A 24296-nucleotide genomic window follows, 5' to 3' on the forward strand; every position below is an offset into this window, starting at 1 on the left:
TGAGCCCTGGTCTTAGTGGGTAATGGAATATTTACTCAATCCACAGCCAATGATTCACTATAACAGTTATCTGCTATCAAAGATACCGGCAATCCAAATTCCTTTGGTTTGCTATTAGATAAAACAGGAAAAGAGTTAAAATTAAGTCATAGTGTCTCAGTAGTGTTGTATCTTTGAAAGTAAAGGATGATCATCTCTTTGTGCTGATGTTGTTGAATGATTAGATGCCATCCATGATATTTCAAAAACCTCTTTATTAAACCCAGTTTTGCAGAGTTTTCTAAAGTTGAGTAAGTATATAGTTATTTAATGGCATAAAAAAAAACACGCAGTAGAATCAGCTGTTTACAACATGATCGCATGGGGTTGTGTATGAATAGTACACTACTGAGTGTGTCATTTTAATGCTGTTTAGTCCCACACATTTTACATATGTATACACTTGTGTGTCTCTGTGTGTACAAAGGAAAATGTATTGGATTGATACAATATTCATTTAATCAGTATAAAAGTAAGTAAAAGCAATGACAGAATGCTTAACATCCAGCAGTAAAACACATTAATGGCCCCCTGAAGCTCTTCCATGAAAAATAATTTATGTTGAATATAGAGGGGAGATAAGATTAGTGGAGGTAGTATCAAGATTTTTATAGTAAAATAACCTTTTATACGTAAGCTTTCTGAAAGGTAAAATTAGGAAGTGTGTCATGAATACCTTTGATGGACTGTCGCTTGGGTAGGATGGTGACCGCACCTTCTGCCATTTCCTCCTGGTTCAGTATTGGGGCTATTTTGGAGCCCCAGCTGTCTGAACCTACCCAGATGAAATGGCCTGTCTGATTGGCCTTCTTAGCTGCTTGAAGCAGCCGCCTTTGGAAAAGAGAAAGAGAGCAGTGTGTAATATAATGTTGTGTTGTCAGTGTTCCCATTTATTTTCTGATATATCTCATGCACATACAGTGAATTATTACCCATGAAAGAACATTCCTGTATAAATGCACCCTGAAGACAAAGTGTAGCTGCCATACATGTGATTCCATGGCAAGAATTCTATTCTGAGTGTAGACAAAGTTGTACTGAGGCCCTTTAGTAGCATTGAAAAGCCACCGTAGACACACTATCCGTTCCCAGTACAGTGGAGTTCTTCTTGGATGTGGCAGAATGACACCCTTGCCACATTTGTCCAGGCTTGTTGCCAGTGGAAGTAAGTTTGGGGAGTTGTAAAAAAGTGCCAGCAAGCTCTACTGCAGCAGCAGTCTTATATCAAGAAAGCTTAAGCACAGCAACATAAAATTTAAACACAGCCACCTGGCATGTGAAGCATTGCCGACCTTCATATTGCCCCAAAGATGCCAGAACAAAAAATAAATATCAAGCTTCATATTGTGTTGTTGACGAGATCAGCTTCTTTACTGTGCACGGCCTGTGTTGTTTTAACATCTATAAGACTTTGCTGTTGCATAAAGGACGGTATAACCTTGTGAAAGAATTACTGCAGTTTTTTGTAAAATGTCTATGAAGTGGGCGAGCAGCGCCGTGAGTCATCCAGCTAACTTTATGTCTCTTTACCTTCATTTACGACCCCGAAGATTTATGTTTGATTGGTCATGATTTTTCCCCGACTCTGTTCTCCAGAACTTTAATGAAATGAGCACGTCTTAAGATGCAATTATGTGCACCATGTGGGGAAAAATGAAAGAAATAGATTTTCTCACCGTCAGGAGATTATATAATGCAGACATGACTAGACATGCTGACAAGTCTGATGTGAAAATAACACAGTGAGAAGTAAAGGTGTTGGGTCGGGGTCGTGATTGGGCGTGTGCATTTCCCTCAAACATTGATAGCCCAGCTTCAATTCCCAACTCACATTAAGTTCTTTAGTGTGACTGAAATTGTAATTATGCAGCATCCAGTGATGTCAGTTTCTGTTAAATTTGCTTTTTATAGCCTGACAGCCATTAACTGGTTGGCTTGGGCAGTATAAAGGTATTACGGTATAATGGTAAAGCTATGGAGGTATGAAAAAATAGACACTGCCCAAGCCTATTAACTAGTAACTAGCTGAAAAATTCTTAAGAATAAATGCAAAATGGCTTGAACAAGAGGTGCCTGTTGTCCCCATGTCTCCATCGCAGTAGTCAGCTTCTCTGTAAGGTTGTCAGACAACCCCTGGAGTGCCAAGAGGCTGAACTAGCCTGTTACATGTCTGTGATGTCTGCAGCTGTCCCTGTATGTGTCTGTCTGGATGTGTATGGAAGCCTGGATGGAGGGAGACTGAGAGGTTTTGAGTGAGGAGCACACTTGACTGCATCTCCTGGTCTGCAGTGATAAAGTGGCAGATAGTTGACATGTAGCTTTCATTTGTAAGAGTTGCCCAGCAGTATGTGGTCAGTGCTAGCTTGTCTACTCCAGCTAGCTTGACTTTTAGCTCATCCTTACTCTCCTCAAAGTGTTTTTGACAACGTTAAGTCATAGTAGCTCTTGACTGCATAACCTAGGAGGGCTACAGGCAGTGGTGGGCTGCCAGGGCCGTCTCTGCTGGCCCTGTCATAATCAAAATCATATATTTTGTCATAATTACAAAAGTTTCTGAATACATTTCAATTCAAACTACTATAATATATCCAGAACAAATATGGTTATTTTCTTGTGAAGTAGAGCTGAGATTTCCTATATATCTGAATGCTCTCTGAACAGCTCCATGGATCAGACGTAGTGGTGTCGCTAGCCTTTTGTTGAAGCCTAAAGCTGCCGTTTGATTACAGCTTTGACCGACCATATCATCAGCCAATCAAATTTTGATGTATAATGACAGAACGAGCCAACAGCCATGTAGTGTGTTGGCACTAGCCCCCAGTGTTGTCATTAACAAAGTTTGCACCTTTGATTTGGTATTGCTGGAGTTTCTGCCATAGATGATGATACTGTGTTTCAGTGTTGATGACACATGTTGACACTGCTTAATGTATATTAAGCATATTAAGTGAACTCACTCTCAACTACACCTGGTTTAATATTCTGGCTGGAATAGCTGTGGTAAAATATTTGGCATATTGGCCTAAATTAAATGTTTCATGTTAGTCATTGAACTGAAGGAGGTGCAGTAATGATATTGTGGCTATACTTCATCAGGTGAAGTTGCACAAGCAACTGGCGAGCACCGTTACATTAACCGTGGAAGCGTGTTTTTGTCCCATGTGGTGTGCGTGTGCAGTCTGGTTGCTGAGTGACATAAATGAGGATCTGATGGTGATGCTGCAGTCGCTGCTATAATACACTCTTGTCTGGAGGGTGTTTGTGCAGTAGTGGCCGATTTTGCCGTATCAGCACACATATGACAGTTTTGTGCGTGTGCATGTATGTGTGCATGGGGGGTTCAGGGGGTGTTCAGTTCATTACTGAAGGCCCTGACTAAAAATCCATGGTACGCTACTGGCTACAGATACCTAACTAGCTCTTTGAATCCCTCGCCCTCGACCACAGTGATTGGCAGCATAACACCGCCGACGCACCGGCAAAACACCAAGCTAGTAGAGACATTATCTCTGGCTACAAGCCATCCTCAGACATGGCAGCCAGGTGCTTCTTCAGCATATTGCTGCTAATAACACTAAGCTGAAGAGAGCATCACGCTATTTACATTTGACTTAATTGCCTTTCTGGAGGAAATGTATCCACATAGATTTTATTTAATTTTTTTAACCACAGACTGCTAGCTAGCAAAGCCATTAGTGGAGAGTGTGTAACATGCAAATTAACCTATAGACCAATGTGCATAACTAGGCAAAAATATTCTGTTGACATCCAGTTACATCCCAAGACAACAAAAACCGTAACAGGAGTTGTTATAGTTACTGTGTATTTACGTTTATGGTGATAAATAAGTGAAAATGACACAGCTAATATATGTTATTGTAAAATAATCAGTCGGTGGAGTTTAATGTTCATATTATTGAAGCACACAATTCAAGATGATTTAACTATATTTATTTTAATTTGTTAAATATTTCAGAGTGTGGGCTCATATTGCTAAATATTATGAAACTATGTCACTTTCCCACAGAGCAAACACAGCAGAGGACACAAACAGTCTTCTTTTTTTTTTAATGCTCAGATGAGGCACTGTATTTTTTATAATTGGTTAAGTATCACATTATAGAGCTCCATCAAAACAGCTCAAGTCTCTTATACTTTATATTTAGACAATTTTGGGTTCGTATTAGGCTGCTGCCAGCTCACACTTACTGGGTTCAAGGATAGAGCAGGCATGCAGTGCTGAAATCCCCCTGGCTTTCTGTAATTACTATATATCCAGACTATTACCCGTTATCAGGACCGGATTAAGTCAATGAGCACTGGGACTTCTGCCCTGGTCATCATCAAGAGACCGCCCCAATTCACTGCCCACTTCCACTAGGAATACGCTGGCCTATAACTGGTTGCCGGGAAACATTTTTACAAAGCCACAACAGTGCGGTGTGTGTGTGTTGATTCAGCCTACATCTAATTAATTCATTCTTAATACAGACTATCCGTCTTAATAATGAGATAATGAATTTTAATTGACACATTTGTGTCTCCATAAGGAAAGCAGGGACACCGTTAACTTTCATACAGTATAGTCAGAGTAAATAGGGCCAACTGACAAGATGTCAGATAGGATGACAAAGCTATTAAAGATAGAAAGGACACAGGAGAGTGGTCAAAATATTAGAAACACCTTTCAGTATAATGCATCTTAGTACAACACCATAATAAAATATGGCCTCAAAATCATGGAGTGAATAATCATCGGCAGCTAACAATGCTATTTGCGCCTGGGCTGGAATGATCAATGCGGCTATTTACACCCAAGTATGTGTAGCTGAGCATGGATGAGACAAACACCCAGGTGTCCATAGCCAACAACAGACTCTCTGCAGAGACTTAATGCTAAACTCAGGGGGCGGTTGTAAATAGCCAAATAGCTGCCATGTGATTATTCTCACCTGCGTGCAAATAGACACTTTGTCACCTTTCTGCATAACACACCTCAATACACTGACATGATAAAATATGGTGTCAAAAATTATCACAGAGTGGATAATCCTTCTCTGGTGCAGTCTCAACAAAAAATAAAAGTTGTATAACACAGGTCGTATCAGCAGAGGCAGCAGCACTCAAATCAAGTACTTAAGTAGAAGCAGTATTACCACATTGTAAAAATACTTTGTTACCAGTAAAAGTCTATTTAGAATTAGGCATATGCAATTCACACCCAAGTGTCAGCAGGCAACAATGTTATTTGCACCAAATGTGGAATAGCAAGTGTGGCCATTTATACCCATGTATATAATCTTGCATGGCAGAGACAAATGCACAGGTGTCTGTTACCAACAATGCTATTTGCACCCTGAGATGTAAATAGCCATACTGCCATGTGGCTGTTCTGAATGCTATTTGCGGTGCTGTTCCTTTGTGTTGCCGTCGATCACACCATTAGTTGATGTCTTTGTTTTTAAAACTGCTTCACTTGTCTGGAATTTACCTGTGACAACACGTTCAGTGACAAGCTTAAGAAAATGTGAATACACCCAAATATAATTATATTTGACATTTATAACTTACAGATAGGGATGTGTGGGTAGCAGACTGTAATTTACAAGTAAAAGGCAATTCAAGTTCTTTATACACAATGGAGACATTTGTGACATTTTAATGCCAGTTGGAAAGGCAGCCTCAGGTAAAGAGATTGCTAAACAACACGAATCACTGTATACGCCAGCAGAATTTGAAAACTCTTGAAAACGACTCAAGCAAGGAAAAATGACAGGTGAAAATTATGAAGGAGGGGTCGTGAACGGTTGAGATAAGTCAGGTTAAACATTGTATTAACTGACAGCAATTAGGATTCGACTGCACTCACCTGATGTCATCCTCATTGGCAAAGATAATGACCACTCGGGCATTAGGATTCTCACTCAGCCTGCGAATGATCTTGTCAAACTCTCCAGCTCTCGGTTCACGTGGTATTTTCACCGACTGGGAGATGCACAGACCCCCTAATTGGAAGACAGAAGAGAAAAGTTTCCAAATTAAACAGGTTTACCTTTTCTTCTGTGAAGAGATCTCATTAGCAGACAATTTAACATCAAGTGCATATTAATGCTGCAGTTCCAGGTGTGTCTTTTTCACACTCGCAGTCACCAGAAATATTTTATTGGACTCATGAAATGTTTTCTTCTTTCTTTTAACCCACACAAATCTTTTTCAAACCTCTGGACCTTTTTTTATGATAGATGCACTATTAAATGTGTGCAGGTGCAATATTTCACAGCATGAGGAATGCGAGGTATTAAAAAAAATCTTTCCTTGGACCACGAGGGGCAACTTTGAGACATGGAGACCCATCAATTCAGTTTATGGTCCTGCCAGTGAGACCAGGGGAATTGGGGAGCATTTGGAAGTACATAAATTTTGTAATTGAAAACTGGTTCCATTTGTTCGGAGTCATTTGTCTTATTACATTGGTTGTTTTGTTCAACTTAAAAACCTCTGTTTATGAAATTTCTTCTTTGAAATTTTTGAAAGAAACACTAGTCAGATTACATGCTGGTAAACCTATAATATTGTCTTTGGAATTGATTAGTTTAGCTTGTTAGGTACTGGCCACTGCCTACAACTACTGCAGTCCCCCACAGATCAGTTTAAAGAAAGTCCTCAGCATCCTAGAAATGCTTTGGTATTGAACACAAGTCTAAAGGCAGCAGGGGGCGTCCCTTGGTTACCAACAAGCTAAGGCTATTTAATTCCCAATGCAACATTTCAGGATAACTCTTTTGTCGCCCTGCCAAAATGCCACAGAGACTATGTGCATGTTAATGAATTTCCCTTCTGTGACACAGTACAAAGCCAACCCAATGAACAATCAATGCAGGAATAATACCCTCTAGTTCAGTTCATGGCAGTCAGACCCACACCATAAAACAAAGCCTGGCCCCGGCTCAGAAACTAATAGGTTGGGAAACTGGAAATATGAGTAAAGAAAAGGAGATGCCATTAAATTAACTATGATGTTGGCCTGCTTTGCTCATGGGTACAAAAAGTCACTTCAGGTTAAGTCAGTCGGGGGCCTCAGTCAGTGGCCGGCACTGTTGTCCTGATTGTACGCTGTGGATGAATTTAATGATGTTTCCTTTTTCTTCAAACCCGTGGTTTGGCTATTGCACTGGGGCTGTTTTTCTTTTTTCTTTTTTCTTTTTTTTTTTTTTTCAGAGAGGCTGCGTGTATACTGTAGGTTTCCCATGGTCATGCATGTCCCAGCTAGAACACGGCGATTCTGGCTTATCCATTCACTTGGCTGGTTAATGGATAAACAGCTCCCTTCACTGGAGGAGTAGACTCGGTCCTTTGTGTGTACTGGCCCATGTCTGCTGTTGGGGGATGTTTCCCTCAGCACAGCCGCATAAAACCCCTAATTAAGTTATTTTTCCACTTCTAAAACCTAACTTGAATATAACAGTGAACACAATCTATCATTCAAGAGTCTGGAATTTCAGTGGTGTCAACAGAGATCTTAAAGTTACTGAAACACTAAAGCCTCCTCACCATGCAATTTATGGTCTTATGTACATAACAGTAAGCATCTAAAAAGTATTGTCAGTACTGTTGAAATATTGTCATTTAAATTTTTGTTAACTTTCCTGACATTTTGTTTGGTTTGTTTATACTCGGACATGCATTACGAAAATGATGCAATTAATTCTCTGAACGAATCATAAAAAAAATCCACATCAGTTGTCCCATCCTAACAGGTGCAACAAAACCTCTCTGCTCCTGCTAATCTGCCTCTTTGAGTCTGAGCCAACTCAGCAATGGGGAACTGAAGCGGTTATATCGCTCCACACTCCTTTCACAAGAACAGAAACTTTATCTCACAGAACACGGGAATTGCTGGTCTACCGCTGCCTCGATCTGCTGCGAGTAACGTTTGTTCAGATTCAAACCAGTGTGTCTGAACACCAAAGTCAAACAGTAACACAAACAAACTAACCGTGATTTGGGTGGTGACCTGTCCATAGCTGTACTTCTATTAACTTCTGTGCCAGTTTTCCTGATGGAGAGGTCATTAAAACATGACCTGCCACACCAACACAGTCTTGACAGATGTTCCAAATAACTAAATGCGCTGTTTTGTTTAATTCAGTTTTCTAATTGTTATGAACATTTATCTTCACTCAAATGTTTATAGATGCTTTAATGACCTGGGGTCAGATTAATGAATAATACATTAGGGCAGTGGGGATATACACTTTTTATTACTGTGGTGACAAAGCAACATATTGCCACAGGATGGCAGTTTGCTGTGACTGTGCACATAAATCTGATTTATTGGGCTTAATTGAGGCATGCTGTCATAAGTGTAGGTTTGCTCTTTTAAGCAACAGGGTAGTGCATAAATGTGTGCAGTGTGCAAGTGAGCGAGAGTGAGCAACAGACTGGCTAGTGCTGCTCACAGCAGCGCACTGCAGTGATTTCCTGTTCAACTCGAGCAGTGTTTTGTGGACTTGAAAACTAACTGCGACCTTCAATCAGCATGAGGGTGAATAGATAATGACTGAATTCTCATTTTTTGGTGACCTATCCCTTTAAACTTAGCAGTAAACTGTTGATCTGAATGTACAGACAGGTTACAGTTTGTCACTTAATAAATGCTGCAGCTTCTCAAGACCAAGAAAAGTCTCATCTGTTCTTCCCAACTGCTGGAAAAGTGACAGGGTTCACCCTGAAGTAAGCCGAGCAGGAAAAGCTGACGTTAAGCTAATGCTAATGCTAGCTGTTTACCTTTACAGTGTCGTATCCCTTTCAGATGCTGTTCCTGACTTGTGTGCAACAGCGCTGAACCTCAGGTATGTTAATACATCAGTGCGTTACTCTCAGCATGAGACTGACCCTCAAAATAAAAAAAGTAATGAGCCCAACCCTGCAGTAGGCGTCACATGACCGCGGTACTGCAGTCATGCGATTATTGTCACAATCCTACAACACATATGAGCAAAAAACATGTATTCACCATTTCCTATCTCACACATGCACATAGAATCATGCAAAAAACACCTCAATATATGAATGTATGCAAAAAATATGCAAGTAAAGCACTTCATAGCTCACAATATCGCCGTACCTTTCTGCAATCTACATGCTCCTGATTGTTGTTGCTTTGCTTAAACTGAGGAGGAGGTTTATTTGTCTACCTCACTGTGTCATTGCACTTAAACCACCCAGACAGACACATGGGAAATTTAGCACCAGCGCAGCAGCAGCTCTCTGCTCTCAGATACTCTATCAATCATTAGATTCTATGTCTTTGCCTCACTAGTACTTCGGTCCCTCGTTCCCCCAACATCTGCTGTGTGTGAGCGGATCCCTTCCTTTTCTTCTCCCCTCACATCCCTGGCATCAGGCTGCAGCATTGCTTAACCTCCGGAGAGAATACCAGCAGGGCCAGGGGGAAAGGAGCCCAGCCCGTGGGAGTTGAGGCACACTGAACAGGGGCCCTCCATGGGACCAGTGTTGTAACTCTCACAGTTGTAGGGTAGACACGGCAATTTGTTTTATTTCTAGCACCATTCATTCATCCATGCATCTGTCCAGCCATTCCTCTCTAAGGACTGGATGGTCAAAGACACGGTCCCTTGGCTCAAGGACCCCAATTCAGACTCCATGACAGAGAGCTGATCCAAGACTTTCTGTTCTGCAGATAATTCTACAGTTTTCCCCAAACAAGTTTCACTATATCATATTTTGTGTCATTACACACAGATATATAAAAATGTAAACATACAAACCTAACGTATAAACTGTTATTTTTGTGCTGAAATATCTTTCACACATTGATTCAGTTATGCCAGCCTCCACAATGACGTTTTCATACAACCTAAGTGGCTTTAATTGGTCTTGCTAATTACATATTTTGTATTAATTTCAGCTAATTAAACAGGTCTCTTTAGAGGAATCAGATTTTCAATAAAACCCTTTGCTAGATTCCATTTTGTCATTGGACAGGATATAATTAGGGAAGTAAACCAAAAGACTCCCCTTCCTCTTGTCTGCACGCTGCTGCTCATCAGACTTCCCTTAAACTGAACCAGACCTCCCTCTCCCAGGGACCCACTAAAGACTTGGTATTTTATCCGGATGGTCATGGTTTTGCAGGACAAAGCAGCGCAAGGATCAGAAAGTAGTAGGACGTGAAAGCTGATTTGAATATCTATTGATGCAAGATATTTCACCGAGCCCCCATCTGGGTAGAATTTGCTTGTGGGACATAAATTGGTCCATTTAAATGTCTATATATTTTAACACTATTTAGTTGTACTTATTTCCAGTATAACATTATGATGGTCAATTTAAGAATTCATCAATAGTCAGGTAAAATTCAGTTGAAAAAATGCAAGGACGTCTAGTCGCAGTTGTAGCAATGCCAGCAATACAAAGACTAAAAATCTAAGTGTACCTATCTTTTTGAAGTTATAATTAGGCTCTGTGTCCACCAAAGTGTTTTTGTCCAACTGAAAATGCCAGGCGCTCTTCTGAAAACACTCAGCTGGGAGCGTACGAGAATGCTTTGTAGGCGCAACATTATTTCATCTGAGATGCTCTGGTTGCTATGATACAGAACATGTTTGGTTCAGGAGTTGAAGTTACCAGACGCCGGACACAGTTTGTGGTAACCTGTTTGTCTCTGCTGTGATTGGACAGCTGGTTAAAAAGTGACAGTGACAGAGCTCAGCTCCTTGTTACACAATTTGGAAACAATGAAAAAAAAAATACATTGGCCATTTGGTCGACACAATCCCACGGGTGTGAGGGCGCTTGTGTTTTTAATCTTGGGGTTAAGGCAAATATTGGGTTAATAAACAATTTTTTAGGTTATATTTTACTAGCTTATCCAAAAAGTTACAAAAGTGAGCCAACGAGAATAATGAGGCATAACATCCAGGTGAAATACCAAGTTTTGAGGAGTCCCCATTTCCCACCTACTGTTACTTTGTAAACACAAGAACATCGAGAAAGGCAATTGTAATGCAGTTAATTACAAATGTGTAGCAACCCTGAAAAAAAAGAAAAAAAAACTCTGTACCTTATTGTGTCTTTAGAGACATACAGCATCGTCTCTTGATTAATTATAGTTATACATCAAATTACCTGGAAGTGATCTCTCTGTAGATTAAAAATAAGTGCCTTGTATAAAACCAAACTGAACAAATAGTTTTGGTTTAGGTCTCACAAAGAGAAAAAATAATCAAAACATTAATTAATCTTCAATGTTAAGCCTGTTGCAGTGTGCCAAAGCCCCAATAAATTATCTGTACATAAAAATATAAATTCAAAGTCAAATCTACATAAAATAAGGCACCTTTTATTCTGCAGATACTGCTTAAAACTTCATGAGCTGAGCATTTCTCTCCAAACACTCATCCTATACCACTCTTAACATCTGAGCCATGTCTAAAAACCACCTCTAAAAATATCCGTTGCTGAGGAGACTGCGAGCCTCCTCTCTCGTGTCTTCCATTGTCAGCCCCAGTCTCTGCTCTCCTAATAGCTCAGAACACTAATATTCCCTCTCATTTGACACCCGTGGGAGAGACAGTGCTGCCATAAACATTAAATATTCCCCGGCACTGTGGCTGATTGCTCCACAGTTCCCGGGCTTGGTGAACAGGAGTGCAGAGGCACACAAAATACACCCAGGTGGGCGTCATGGTGAAGGTGCAGGTATATAAATAGCCTGTTTATTGGGATGCCCATAGTCAAAATACCCACACAAGCAGGCTTAAAGGGATAGCTTGGATTATTTCATGTGGGATTGTGAGAGATATTTATTGATATTCAGTGTATTACCAGCTGCAGATGCTGATCAACACACCCCCAGTTTGAAGAAGCAGAGAGAGAAGAAGCAAAGCAACGTACTGCAGTGGACAGGGTCTGCAACTAATGGTATTTTAGCAAATGTCAATCTGTATCAGTTTAAAGAAAGAAATCTGTAATATATTTACGGTAATACATCATCACAGATGAAACATGTTGTTGAATTGAACTGAAATATTCTCAGCCACTATGTTGTGTGATTTCTGTCTGTTTATGGGTCGTAAGAGGCAGGCATTTGCTGAACTTACACTCAAATTATGTATTTTCAGAGCAGTGGACTCTTGTTTTCAGGATAACAGGCTCAACTTTGTGTTGACAGACATTTGCCAGCTGATCAACTTCCAGTGGCGGACTGGCCGTCACTTATTATTGCTAAATTACAATGTTACGCTCATCTTGTGCTCCTGCAGTGTTCATGCAGCCTGCTTTAGCCTCCTCGAGTCTGGGGAGGAAGTTGGAGTGAAGCCGGTCGCTTGAACCAGCTTGCTATTTGGACTGCAGTTCTCATTTTTGGATGTGCAGCTGTTAGTTGTCCTTTCAAGCATACTACTACATTCTTACTGCTTTCTTCAGATAGCCTTTTTCAATGGGAAACAGCCGCTGAATAAGCCAAATATTCCTCTCTCTCTAAACCAACCAGACTCCTTTGGCAAAATTAGTAAATTTACCTCGCAGAACACAGAAGTTGCTGGTCTACCAAGGCCTCTATCTGTTGGTTTGTGTTAAAAAGGATGGCTTGAACTCACCAGAGTCACACAATAACACAAGTCCCATGTTCTGTGAGGTAAAGTTACTGATTTCACCCTTTAAGAAAAGGCTGTCTGATGGCAAAGTAAAGGAGTGAACATATTCAAAATTTCTGTGCATTTGAGCTGGTATCAGTTCTTTTTAAGTTGACCTTTTGAAGTGGCTAAAATGCCTTTTGTTGCTGACCGCCATCTACTGTAGATAATACACTGACTACTGATAAGTACCTCATACAACCCCACATTAAATAACCTAAACTTTCCCTTTAAGAACATTAGCAGCCTGCAGAACATTAGCAGCTGGTGAACAACAAAGAACTTAAACAAATATTTCTTCTTTAGTACCATTTGTCTATAATTTTCCATCATTGCAGGCTTGAAAAATCGTCCGTTTCTTCAACACTGAATGAAAACATCAGCTGCTTTTTCTGCTGCATGGCAGCAAATGATTTATTAGGCAAGAGACACAATCAGTTAATAATTGGAAAGGCTTTTCGAGCTGCAGAGAGCTTTGAATTCCCATCTGCTTTGAACGGCCATGTTGTTCCATCAATCCATTGATAGTCCCATATATTCCGTCTGGCTGCTGACCAGTGGTCTTATGTACAGGACGGCAATGCGCAGCCTCAGTGGTGTGATCACAGGGGTTCACATTATACAAATACGCTCAGATGAGATTAAAGTAATGAAAAATGTCGGGAACCAAAACAAGGTGATGTGGTTAGAACTAAATAGGGAGATAAATAAACCCCCCCTCCGATTTAGCAAACTGTATACCAAATGATTTATGCAAATCAGTTGATCAGAGGCCTGCGATAAACTGGCAACATGTCCACTGTTTCTCTGCCTTTGATCCAGTGCATGCTGGGACATGATCAGGCCCCTGAGAGGCAGAGAAAATGGATGGATGGATGGAAAAAATAACAGTCGCGGTATAATCCGGACCATATACCTGGTAGCAGAATGTTACCTGAGATGAACTGCTAGAAGTGTGCTGTGTTTTAACGTTGGTACATTATCTACAGATTGTGTTTTTCCTCTCTTATCAGAAATGCAGCTGCAAGTGAGTGGGAGTGAAATACTGGGAGGAGAGTGCGTGGGCTGAAATCATTAGGGAAACTGACCCTGAACAGAAAAGGGCACAGGTTCAGTTCCCGCCCCCCCCCACTCCTGTTCCAACAAACCACCCTGCTAAAGTGTCCTGGAGCAAGACACTAAATCCTTCACAGTCCCTGAGGCGCTGTTCTGTCACTGTGTCTCTGCGCTCACTTCACTATGCAGGGCTGAAGGGATAAAAAGAAATGAATTTCTCCCCCCGGGGGATCAATTACACTATAATATCCCATTATAATTATTATAGACTGCTGAGCCACAGAGATACCCCAAACTACCAAATTTCATCCTTCTCTGCAGTATTACGAGGATGGATTTAAAGACAGTAACTGATCTGCTCCTGTCTGCAACATGGGGAGAACCACACAGATGCAGTGGTGGAAAGAGTGCTGAACATCTGTACTCAAGTAGGGAAGTACTGTTACATAACTGAAATATCACTCAACCACAGTCAAAACTTTTTGGTCAGATTTGAAGAAAAAGAAACCCCTTTCATTATACATCAGTGGTTAAAAACGAGGCTACATCACTTCCAACTCCTGCGCTGTTCTGGTCAGTGGTCACTGTCACCTCTTGTGCTGGCTGAAACGACTTTTTTCATCCATATGTCATGGTTTTCATTAAACCTGGGACAATATGCTCGTCTCCCAATTCAATATTATCATGATGCTGTGGTGCTTCTTCAATATGTATTGCAATTCTCAGGCATTATGATTCAACATTGTGATTTCTTATCATTTTTGTTTGCTTTTTTTGCACATGACCGTGGGAAAAAGTTTAATTACACACTTCTGGAGACTGTTTATGCCTGATACTTTCAAAAACAATGCACACCACATGTCAGTCAGTCTTTTTTTCAGTTTTATTTTGGCAGTAACATTGCCATACTGCATATAAAAGTGGTAAATAAAATACTTTTCGAAGTGAACTGCTACATTTGCCTCTTCCTGCTCTGCTAGTACCATAAGAAAATAACAAATAAAATAAGATGCTAGGTCAGGGTGAGTTTTAAGTTTGAGTATTGACCCTTTGAAACCAGAGTAGCAGATTGAGTTAGCAAAGTGATTTCAGCAGCTATTAGTTCATTGTGACAGATCATAGAGAATATTTGACTGAAAGTATGAGCACACAGCATATTAAGTGAAATGGATCAGTTTGTTGACATAATACCAGAGCCACGATGCTTCTGTGAGCACGAAAATGGTAACTCTCATTATGTGTTAGCATCGAGCTAACAGATTAATTGCTAGTCACTTATTTTTATAAAAATAGATTCAGCAACTTAAAAAAATTGATTCAGGAATAAAGAATCACAGTACAGAAGAGATTTTTTTCTCTCACTCCTAGTTTTTATTGGCCTGTTTGTGAACTAATGGCCATAAAGAAGATGAAAGGTTTGGATATTAATCAAATGTCAATTACACAATGTAATATATACTTAAGTAAGAAAAAAAGAACAAGCTTCAAAAATTATAAAAGTACAAGTGGTGAGTAGTGTGTTGCTTCCAACCCTGCATGAATGAACAAACATGTGAAAAAAGCAAAGTATAAAGTACTTGCATCAAAATTGTAGAGATGATGATTTATTTGGAGCACATGAATAGCTCTCATATTAGAGGGCAGAAGATGAATGACCCCAGTTCCACCTCTGCATCCTTCTAATTTGTCTTTATTATTATGCCAAGCATCTGTGTCATGCGCCACATCTATAACACTTATCTACAGTATTTGATCAAAGGCATCTCCCCATAAGCGCTGTGTGTAAATAGTGTGTGTGCTGTGCAGTGTATGTGTCTTCATTTAAGATTAATTTCAAACACATGGATCTGTCTGAGCGCATTTGTCCGCGCAGCCTGGACATGCTGAGTGTACAGATTAATATCGGGGCCCGGCGTTGGGGCTGGATCATGTGATGAGCTCTGGGTTCACCATCATGTACTGCTGGGAAAATGGGGTTGAACTGCGGTTGAATGCGGGGCTGGTGCGAGTCAGGTTTCTCCTCTTGGATATCACTGAGCAGCACACAAACACATGCTCGTCGTCTACCTCTGCTCTGCGAATGTAAACAAATATCGAGAGCAGATTAGATATATACTGAGAGGCCAGAAAAATACAAAGACCTGTATTACGTAATGAAATGCAATAATGTTGGAATATAAATGACCTTATTGAAAATGTTCAGTTTTTTATTGTGTTTGTGCTTTGAATCTGTTCTGTGGTATATTTTGAGACTTCTCATTGTGTTGGTGTTGATTTGGTCTGTATTATATTGAAAGTTGTCTTCGGCCTCTTCATTCATAAATAAACAGTGAGAAAAATATTAGAGGAATCTTATAATATAAGGATGAAAACAGAGCTGTATCACTAGATTGGCTAAAAATAGTATAGAGGTGTCTTTACTCAAAATAAGCATAACACACGTCCAGAAGACCACCTGAGATTATTTAAAAGGTTTCAGCTAAAACAACCGAACAGAATTCATACTTTAAATCATGAAATGTTGCATGTGATGCATAGGATTCCCAGTATGTCTGTAGATTAAATCAAGGTTTACAAAGCATCGGTGGAATTTTTCTCTTCATAGCCCGAATCTCCATGACGATGCATCGACAACAGTCGCTTTCAGGTAGATAACTGTCCGTTGATTTGAATTTTGGAGATATGTAAAATCCGCCAGTTTGTTCATTTCTGTTGTCACTTTCCACCGTAACCGTAACGTTCAAAGATATGCGGTCAATACGGTGGTAAGACCAATGTGACGTTTTTGCTGTGCTTATTTTACGCACTGTGTTGCTTTGTTAGCATCTGTGATAAACCAAATCTAATAAGCAGCATCTCACCGCCTGTTGGTTTAACGTCTAGTTTTGGATAAACTCAAGCTGCCATTTTCTTCAGTCTGTGGTCCAACAGGTAACTTTCCAGGTTTCCAACCAAACTTTATTGAAAGCATCAAACATGCAGTTTAGATGAATGAGATGTATACAATTTGTATGTGTGTTTTCTACCTGGACACTGATTGTAAGGTTTAACAGTATAATCCAGTACTATATAGTAATTGTTAACTCAAAAGTGCACTATAAGTGCATGATGTCAGAGCAAATAATTAATAGCAATTGTTTTGCATAAAGTACCTTAATTATTATTGACTTGCATTAGCTGATCTAACTGTGCAAATAAATAAAAAAATAAGTAATAATAACTAATCATTTTGCTACAACATGGTGTGAAAACAACAAAGTCATTCTGGAGATCTATATTAGTCCCACTGGTAGGACTAATCTAATCTAATCTTAGGTTAAGTGTTTTTAGCATGTAAAGAAGCCAGTAATCACTGCAGAGAACATGTGAGCTTTCATGTTTTTTTTTTTTCTAGAACTAAGCGTACACTTCCTCTGCAACATGTCTTTGCTGTATTATTGAAAGAAAGTGGGGCTGCTGCATATTTGGGTATCAAAGAAGCATAAGATGAAACAAAATGATAGGAAGCAATTTTCTAGCTTGCTGTGTAGTCTTTTATAATGGGTTTCAAATGTACTCATGGGGAGATGCTCTGATGTTAATAGGAAAGACATCTGCATGGTGATGTGTGAAATTAGATTGGATTAAAGAAGACTGTGATTACTGTGATGCATCTTCCTACCGTGTATGTTTTCTGTAAAATAAGTATGCCGCCATTTGTCATGCCAACAAAAATATGTTCTACACTCATTTACATCACTGGATTCATCAGTAACCATCTGACTATAACAAATGTTTGCTTACATTTAACCCTAAATACTCATTTCTTTATGTAACACTAACCCTTCGATTCTTTCCAGTGCCTGATCTCAGGGTATTATTCAAAAATATGATATTAATTAACAATCAGCAAGCTAGTGCCACAAGAAAATAACAAATAAAATAAGATGTTTGACCAATGTTAATAGAGCAACTGGCTGTATTCTTAAACCCATTGGGAGTTTTTAGTTTGAGTTTTGACCCTGATCATTTGAACAGCAGGACTTGTGTGATGTTATACTGTGTTTAAATTAGCAAAATATTCAGTCTCCTCGCTGGTTGCTCCAACACAGAGAGAATAATTACCGCTTTAGACGTTGGCGTTTAACAAGCAGCTCGCTTCGTGCTCCAAAATCCCAAAGATATTACAGCGACAATTATCCTCTGATGTGACTATTGTGAGGTTTATAATATATGAATGTGATTTCTAGGAGAGAGGGTTGTACTGGAGGCTTCTGGATAGCCTGCTCATTTATTTGAATGACATTACTAAACCATTTGAAGGGCAGAGTTTGAAGTGTTACATGTTTTTGATCAAACTGCTGCAACTGACTGCCTGTTATTCATCAGACCTACAGGAACAGAATCAGTGAGTTCATTACTACCCATGAGAACTTCTGCTTATTAGCTCATTCAGCAAACCAAGGTGCAAAAAAAAAAAAGTGAAAACCTCTATATTTAGAACGAGAATATGTCAGTGGCATGGCTACTGGGATTGTTTTAAAAGATTTCTTGCAGCCAGAGCAAAGGCAATTAATATGAGACACACAACTTTCTTTTATTGTAATAAATGTAAAGTGAGGGAGCAGTGAATCATCTGTAGAGCCCCAACAGGTGCTGCACTCTGGACTAGCTGTTAAATTAAGTGTTATGAACTGCAAGGGTCTAATCTTCAGTCTCTGAAACAAAAAAAAAAATTATCCACTCAAGCTTGTATTGATGACTCCGCTAACAATCTGTGAAAGTATGTGTGAGAACACAAGAGGGTGGAAGTGCAGTTAACTCTCTGGCCTCAAAGTTGATGGATCAACTGAAAGTATTTGTTGGCACGGCTATTTTCTTAAGCCAAATGGCAACCAGTCCTGGTATTACATCTGTCAGCAACTCTGCTCTCTGATATCAGCACGCTGTAAGTCCCGGAGGGGAAATGGTCCCACTCTCTATTTATCCCCACAGTGCAGGGGAAGCTCATGGAGGGCAAGGGAGCAGCGGTGACAGAACGTGTTATTTCCTACATATAATTCACCCCACACTTTAATCTAGTGCATGCTGTAAATATGCAGCGCCTCGCTACAGTCTGATTTTACCGAGAGCACATTATCATTTTGAGGGAGATTTGAAAAATGTGATGAACTTGGATTGTCTCGATACCAGAACTTTAGACTTTGATACAATCAGGTATATAAAAAAGAAAGACACTCAATACCTCTTTCAATACTATGGCAGAAAGACAAAAATGTCCCTGGCACACAAAATAGGATCTTTTTTATTTTTTTTTTTAATTAACAACCTGCACACAGGTCCTTTACAGAAAAACAAAAAGACATCACTGAAAACGGTCTGGTTGCAACAATGCAAGCCAAATTCCAGGAAGGGAAATAGGGACTTGAATGAGCCCTTAGATATTTTCTTTTTTATAGCTTCGGTACTTTTCGATACTGTTGAGTGTTGGAATTATATTGCTTTAAACATGTGGCATTGAAATGGTATTGAAGTATCGAGTAGGAGAAATTGTGGCGGCAATTAAGGGACACAGACATGAGGCAGAGACGGAAGATGTGCGATGTGTGTGTGCAGGTGTGTGTGTGTGTGTGTCCTTAATCAACCCAGATGTTTCCTCGTTCGGTCATTTCTGAGAAACTCTCGCATCCCCAGATACTTTTGGTGTTCCTAAGATTACATTGCATCACAGCCTCAGTTAATAACCTCTGAAGTTCATGGCATAAACAAAATGAATTAAACTGTTATTAGTGATAGAATATGAAAGCATTATATGATATATTTAGGTGACATACGTTGACTCCACCATAAAATCTGTAATTAACTGTAATAAACAGGCTTCTCTGACATCAACACTGCAGCTGCGGTGTCCCTGTCTGAAATTTCTATTCTGGGCCAGAATAGGGTTTGTTTTTGTTTTGTGCCTGTTTTGCGTTAATTAATGTTGTGTGTCTGTTTATGAGTCGTAAGAAATGATCAATAATCTTTTAGAGGTAGACGTTTATAATGGTTAAATTGATCAACATGTTATTGGAGTTTGGGAGGCAGTCACTGAACTCAAAGTCCAGAGTGTGTATTTTCAGAGCAGTGGGCTTTCATTTTCAGGATCACAGGTTTAGTTTCACACTGACAGACAACTGACAGTTATAAACAGCTGATCAACTCACGGAGTAAGACTTATCGTCATCGCTTCTTATTGTCAGTTTACAGTTTACAGTGTCCTGTGTTCCTGCAGTGTTCCTGCAGCATGCAGACGTTCACCAGGTGTGAGGAGGAGCAGGCGATGGAGAAACAACTTCAACCAGAGATCGTGTATTAAATACAATTTCGATTTATTTAATTTTAGTTCATTTAATATACAGTCTGTGGCTTCAACTTGTTATTTTAACTGCAGTACTCTTTTTGCATGTGCTACATATTGTTCATTTAAGTAGTACAAGGTATTAGTAGTATAAACTATTAATAAATAGTGTTTTTCAACTGATTAGTTTCCACCTATTCTGAAAATCAATTAATCGCTTCAGTCATTTTTCAAGCAAAAATTTGCTGGTTCCAGATTTAAAATGTAAGAATTTGCTGCTCTTTTTTACCATTTATGATATTAAATGAAGAGTCTGAGTTTTGGACTGTTGGTTTATGTAAAGACGTCACTTTGGGCTGCTTTTTAAACATTTTATAGACTAAACAATAAACTGATTAGTTAGTTCATACAGTGGTCACTTAACAAGAGCCACTGCACTCATGTAAGTGTAGTGCTGAATCTTCAGTCCTGTTAATAAATATGTGACACTAATCAGCTCTAGTAATCATGTGGTTACTGTTTATCACATTGAACGCCATAGTACATTGTTGAGGAAATTTAATTTTGTATTTTTAAGATTTTTAGATTTAAAAGCCTGAATATCAGCACCAAGATTCACTATTAAGACCTGCACCATGGGTAAAATACACAACTACGCTGAAACATTTGCGCTGTCATCTGTTTCTTGAAAAATCAACTTTGGGACATTGTTGCTGCTAACATCAGCAGCACTTTGCTCGACTGTACCATGACATCACATTAGAAACTATTATTTCAACTCAGTGGTGTAAGCACAAACGATTTGTCTGCGTCGGCAGGAGCTCAAGAAATCCAACACTGTCCCATTTTTCAGCAGCTGTAAAGTCCTGAAATGTGTTAATAGTGAAGCTGCAGCACTTTGACCTACGGATATACAATTCATATACAGAAAATTTGATAATGCACTCTGTATTCTAGAGGAGAGAACAGTAACTGCATGTCATTGTCAAACGTTGAGCGGTTTTGCTGGAGAGCATGTTGTCTGTTCAGCTCCAAGATCCTGAATTTAAAAAAAAAAAAAAAAAAGCTACATGACAACAGGTTCTGGGGCAACTATAAATTAGATTTCAAAATGACTGAATGACATTTTCCTTCTCAGTGCAAATGATTTATAAATCAAAGACAGGCCTCTAAGCACTGTGAAATGAGCTTTTCTGCACTGTGGTAAAATGACTCACCTGACAACCATGGGACTTTCCCTCTTACCGAGGAGAATCCACATAGCAAAGCTCTTAAGATGAAAATGTTGTTAAACCTTAGCCGAAGAGTTTAAAGTGTATATGCTGCTTCCTCTCATGAGGCAAAGCAAACATTAATGCCGCTGTCTAATCAGGCGTGGGCACGGGTGAAGAGCGAGCTCCGGTGGGATGCACATTCTCACATTGTCAAAGAGCTGCTGAAAACTTTCCCGTAACTACATTTGATGTCAGACTGTCAGGCTCGATATGTTACCTTCAGTAGCTAGCGTACCTCTCTGACAGCAGATGAGTGAAATAATGGTTGACATCCTGAATTTGAATTAATTTTTTTCATCCCCTTGGCACATCAAAATAGTTTCTTTATCAGTGCTTCAGATGTGATAAATAGCTTCTTGGTGTCGCCGGCATTCTTCATTGTAAAGTGCTGATGCTGCCAGCAGCAGGTTCTGCGTGGACAGACAGTGAGCCGCGGCAAGTTTCTAATGTTCACCTGGCTGTAATACGACTTGGTGTGGAGCGGCAAGATGTTCTTGTACTTATCATATAAGGATAAAATTCCACCATATTGCTTCTACTGTGCGCATGAAATTACAGAAAAAGTGCTCAAGTGCAACAACTGTTCGATTAGTTGATTAGTATGAGAAAAAGATTTATCAGGAATAGGGCTGCAACTAACAATTTAATTGTTTAATGTCATTATTTTCTTGATTAATTGATTACTTGTTTGGTGCATAAAACGTTGATCAGTATTTCCCAAAAACCCAGATAAGATATTCAGATTACTGTCATAAAAGATTAAAAAGAAACCAGAAAATATTCACTTTAAAAAGCTGAAATCAGCAAATTTTTACTTATTTTATCTTAAAAAAAATTACTCCAACGATTAATCATTATTATCATTATTATTGCAGCTCTAATCTGCAAGAACTTAAATTTTATAGACCAAACAAACAAATCGATGAATTGAGGAACTAATCAACAGTTTAATTGCTAGTGAAATTAATCATTAGTTGCAGCCCTACAAGTAACAGGATTTTACATTTGCAATTAACTTTTTGCCCTCCAGAAAATGACATTACTGAAACAGACCCTGTCATTCCTCTTCTTCACAATCTCAGTTTAGTTTATTGCACCGAGGGTCCAAAATATTGAATTCTCTGTGTTTATATTTTGTGAATTTGTCATCACAGCTGTTTTAAAGAGTCCTGAAATCACTTCTTCTGTCCAGCCAATATTTTCCTTTGTCATACAAGTCTAAAGGCCTACTGTAAATATCTTTTTATTTTCTTTGGTGTGCTAGTGTTTATTTTCACCTTTATCTTACTTGTCCAATGAAAACTCTAAGCCATATTACAAGTGGATGTTCTATCTGTTGCTGATAGTGTTGGTTCTACACCTGCATGTATTATGAATGAGTTTTCTGGTGTGTGTGTGTGTGTGTGTGTGTGTGTGTGTGTGTGTGTGTGTGTGTGGGTGTGTGGGTGTGTGGGTGTGTGTGTGTGGGTGTGTGTGTGTGTGTGTGTATCTTTGGCCACAACTGAATCATTATACTTGCGTGAAAGTTTATAGTTTATGGGATGTATCATTGTCAAGTACTATGCTAAACTTTGTCTCAGTGTTTTATTATATTGTATACTCCATTAATGTAATTATTTTCTATAATATGCAGTAATATGCTGCTACTCTGCACACCTCTAGAGGGTTTGTGGCAATTCTACTTCACATTCATATTTGTTAAAGTTTGTATATGTGTAAAAAAAAAACAACACACAAACAAATTACTGGAAGAAGATAAAAGCTTGTTTCTGGATTGGTATTATTCTCAGAAATGTATTTCAAGCACTTGTTTCAAATAAATGACACAGACATAGTGCCCAGTCTTGTTTCTTTCCAAAATGTGCTGCACCATCAGTCTGCACCAAGGTTCACAGATGCCCCCTCAGCTGCGGCACGATCCAACTACCTGAAGGTTCATCCATTTTGTGATAAAGTGTCTTCACCTTTAATATTGCCTCTGGCAGGCCCCAGGACAGCCTCCTGCAGAGGCCAGACCAGCCGTGCTGGGCATACAACTTCTCCAAGATACAGTAATGAACAATCCTCAGATGAATGCTCCCTGTTGTTAAATTGTTACTGTGCCAAAATAGTCTTCTAAAAGCTTCTTGCCTCAAAATGGACAAGGTTAAATGTATTTCCAGGAACAACTGGAATCCCTTCAGTAAATCGTGACCTCATGGTTTAATTACAAACACAAAATATCTCATTTTCACGTTTTTGTAATTGTGTAAACTGCGTCAATCCAATTTTTAACACAAACAAAAGCGCAGAATGGATTGCAGAGAAAGCTAGATAAAACAAACTCACAGATTAAAGTTTTGTGTTCTGAGTGGAAAGTTTGGGATATTCAGTCATGCGGTTTTTGGCATGTCTCTGTGACATGATGAGATAAAGCACATTATGCAAATAGAGGATCTGTGGCAGAGTCTTGACAATCGTTCTCTCTCTGCACACCTGCAGCTAAAACCCTTCATTGAGTTTTAAACTGTCTGAGGAACCAAGTTCCAGGTGCGTGGAACGATCATAAAGCAACGCTTGGAAATGTAGCTGTGACAGTTTTAAAGATATGAAACCATTCGCGAAATGCCACAAACTGCTAATCAAACAAGGTAATGAACAATGGAAAATAGAAAAGTAATAAATGGGCAGAGCAGCAGAACAATGTAACTGAAGTGGAGATAAAGGGAAGGAAGAGGAAATTCAATCAAAATGTTCCTGTATGGGTTTAGTAAATTACTTCCTTTCTATATTTGTTAAATCCACAACAAAAGTTAAATGTGCATTTTGTGAACATTGTGTTTTATCAATAATATGTAGGTGTTGAACATGCGAACTGTGGCCTACAGAATACACAGCAGTTTTCTAAGGCTGCACAATTAATCGAACACACATTTAAATAAACACGATTGACTGCGTTATTGATGTTTA

At 39.2% G+C, this 24296-nt stretch overlaps 1 protein-coding gene across 1 annotated transcript in view; it reads right to left on the reverse strand.

Moving 5' to 3' along the window:
* The window catches only part of LOC146324947 (metabotropic glutamate receptor 4-like), a 257298-nt gene that overhangs the window by 43617 nt on the left and 189385 nt on the right, over nt 1-24296 (reverse strand). Inside the window, exons 4-5 of the mRNA XM_084720616.1 lie at nt 5909-6044; nt 716-870 (exon numbers count right to left, since the gene is read on the reverse strand). Of these exons, the coding sequence (XP_084576742.1) occupies nt 716-870; nt 5909-6044 (291 nt within the window). The remainder of the gene's footprint in view (nt 1-715; nt 871-5908; nt 6045-24296) is intronic.

The sequence above is a fragment of the Lutjanus erythropterus genome, chromosome 6, assembly GCF_056507025.1.
Source record: "Lutjanus erythropterus isolate fLutEry1 chromosome 6, fLutEry1.hap2, whole genome shotgun sequence".
In the NCBI taxonomy this organism is placed as follows: Eukaryota; Metazoa; Chordata; class Actinopteri; order Lutjaniformes; family Lutjanidae; genus Lutjanus; species Lutjanus erythropterus.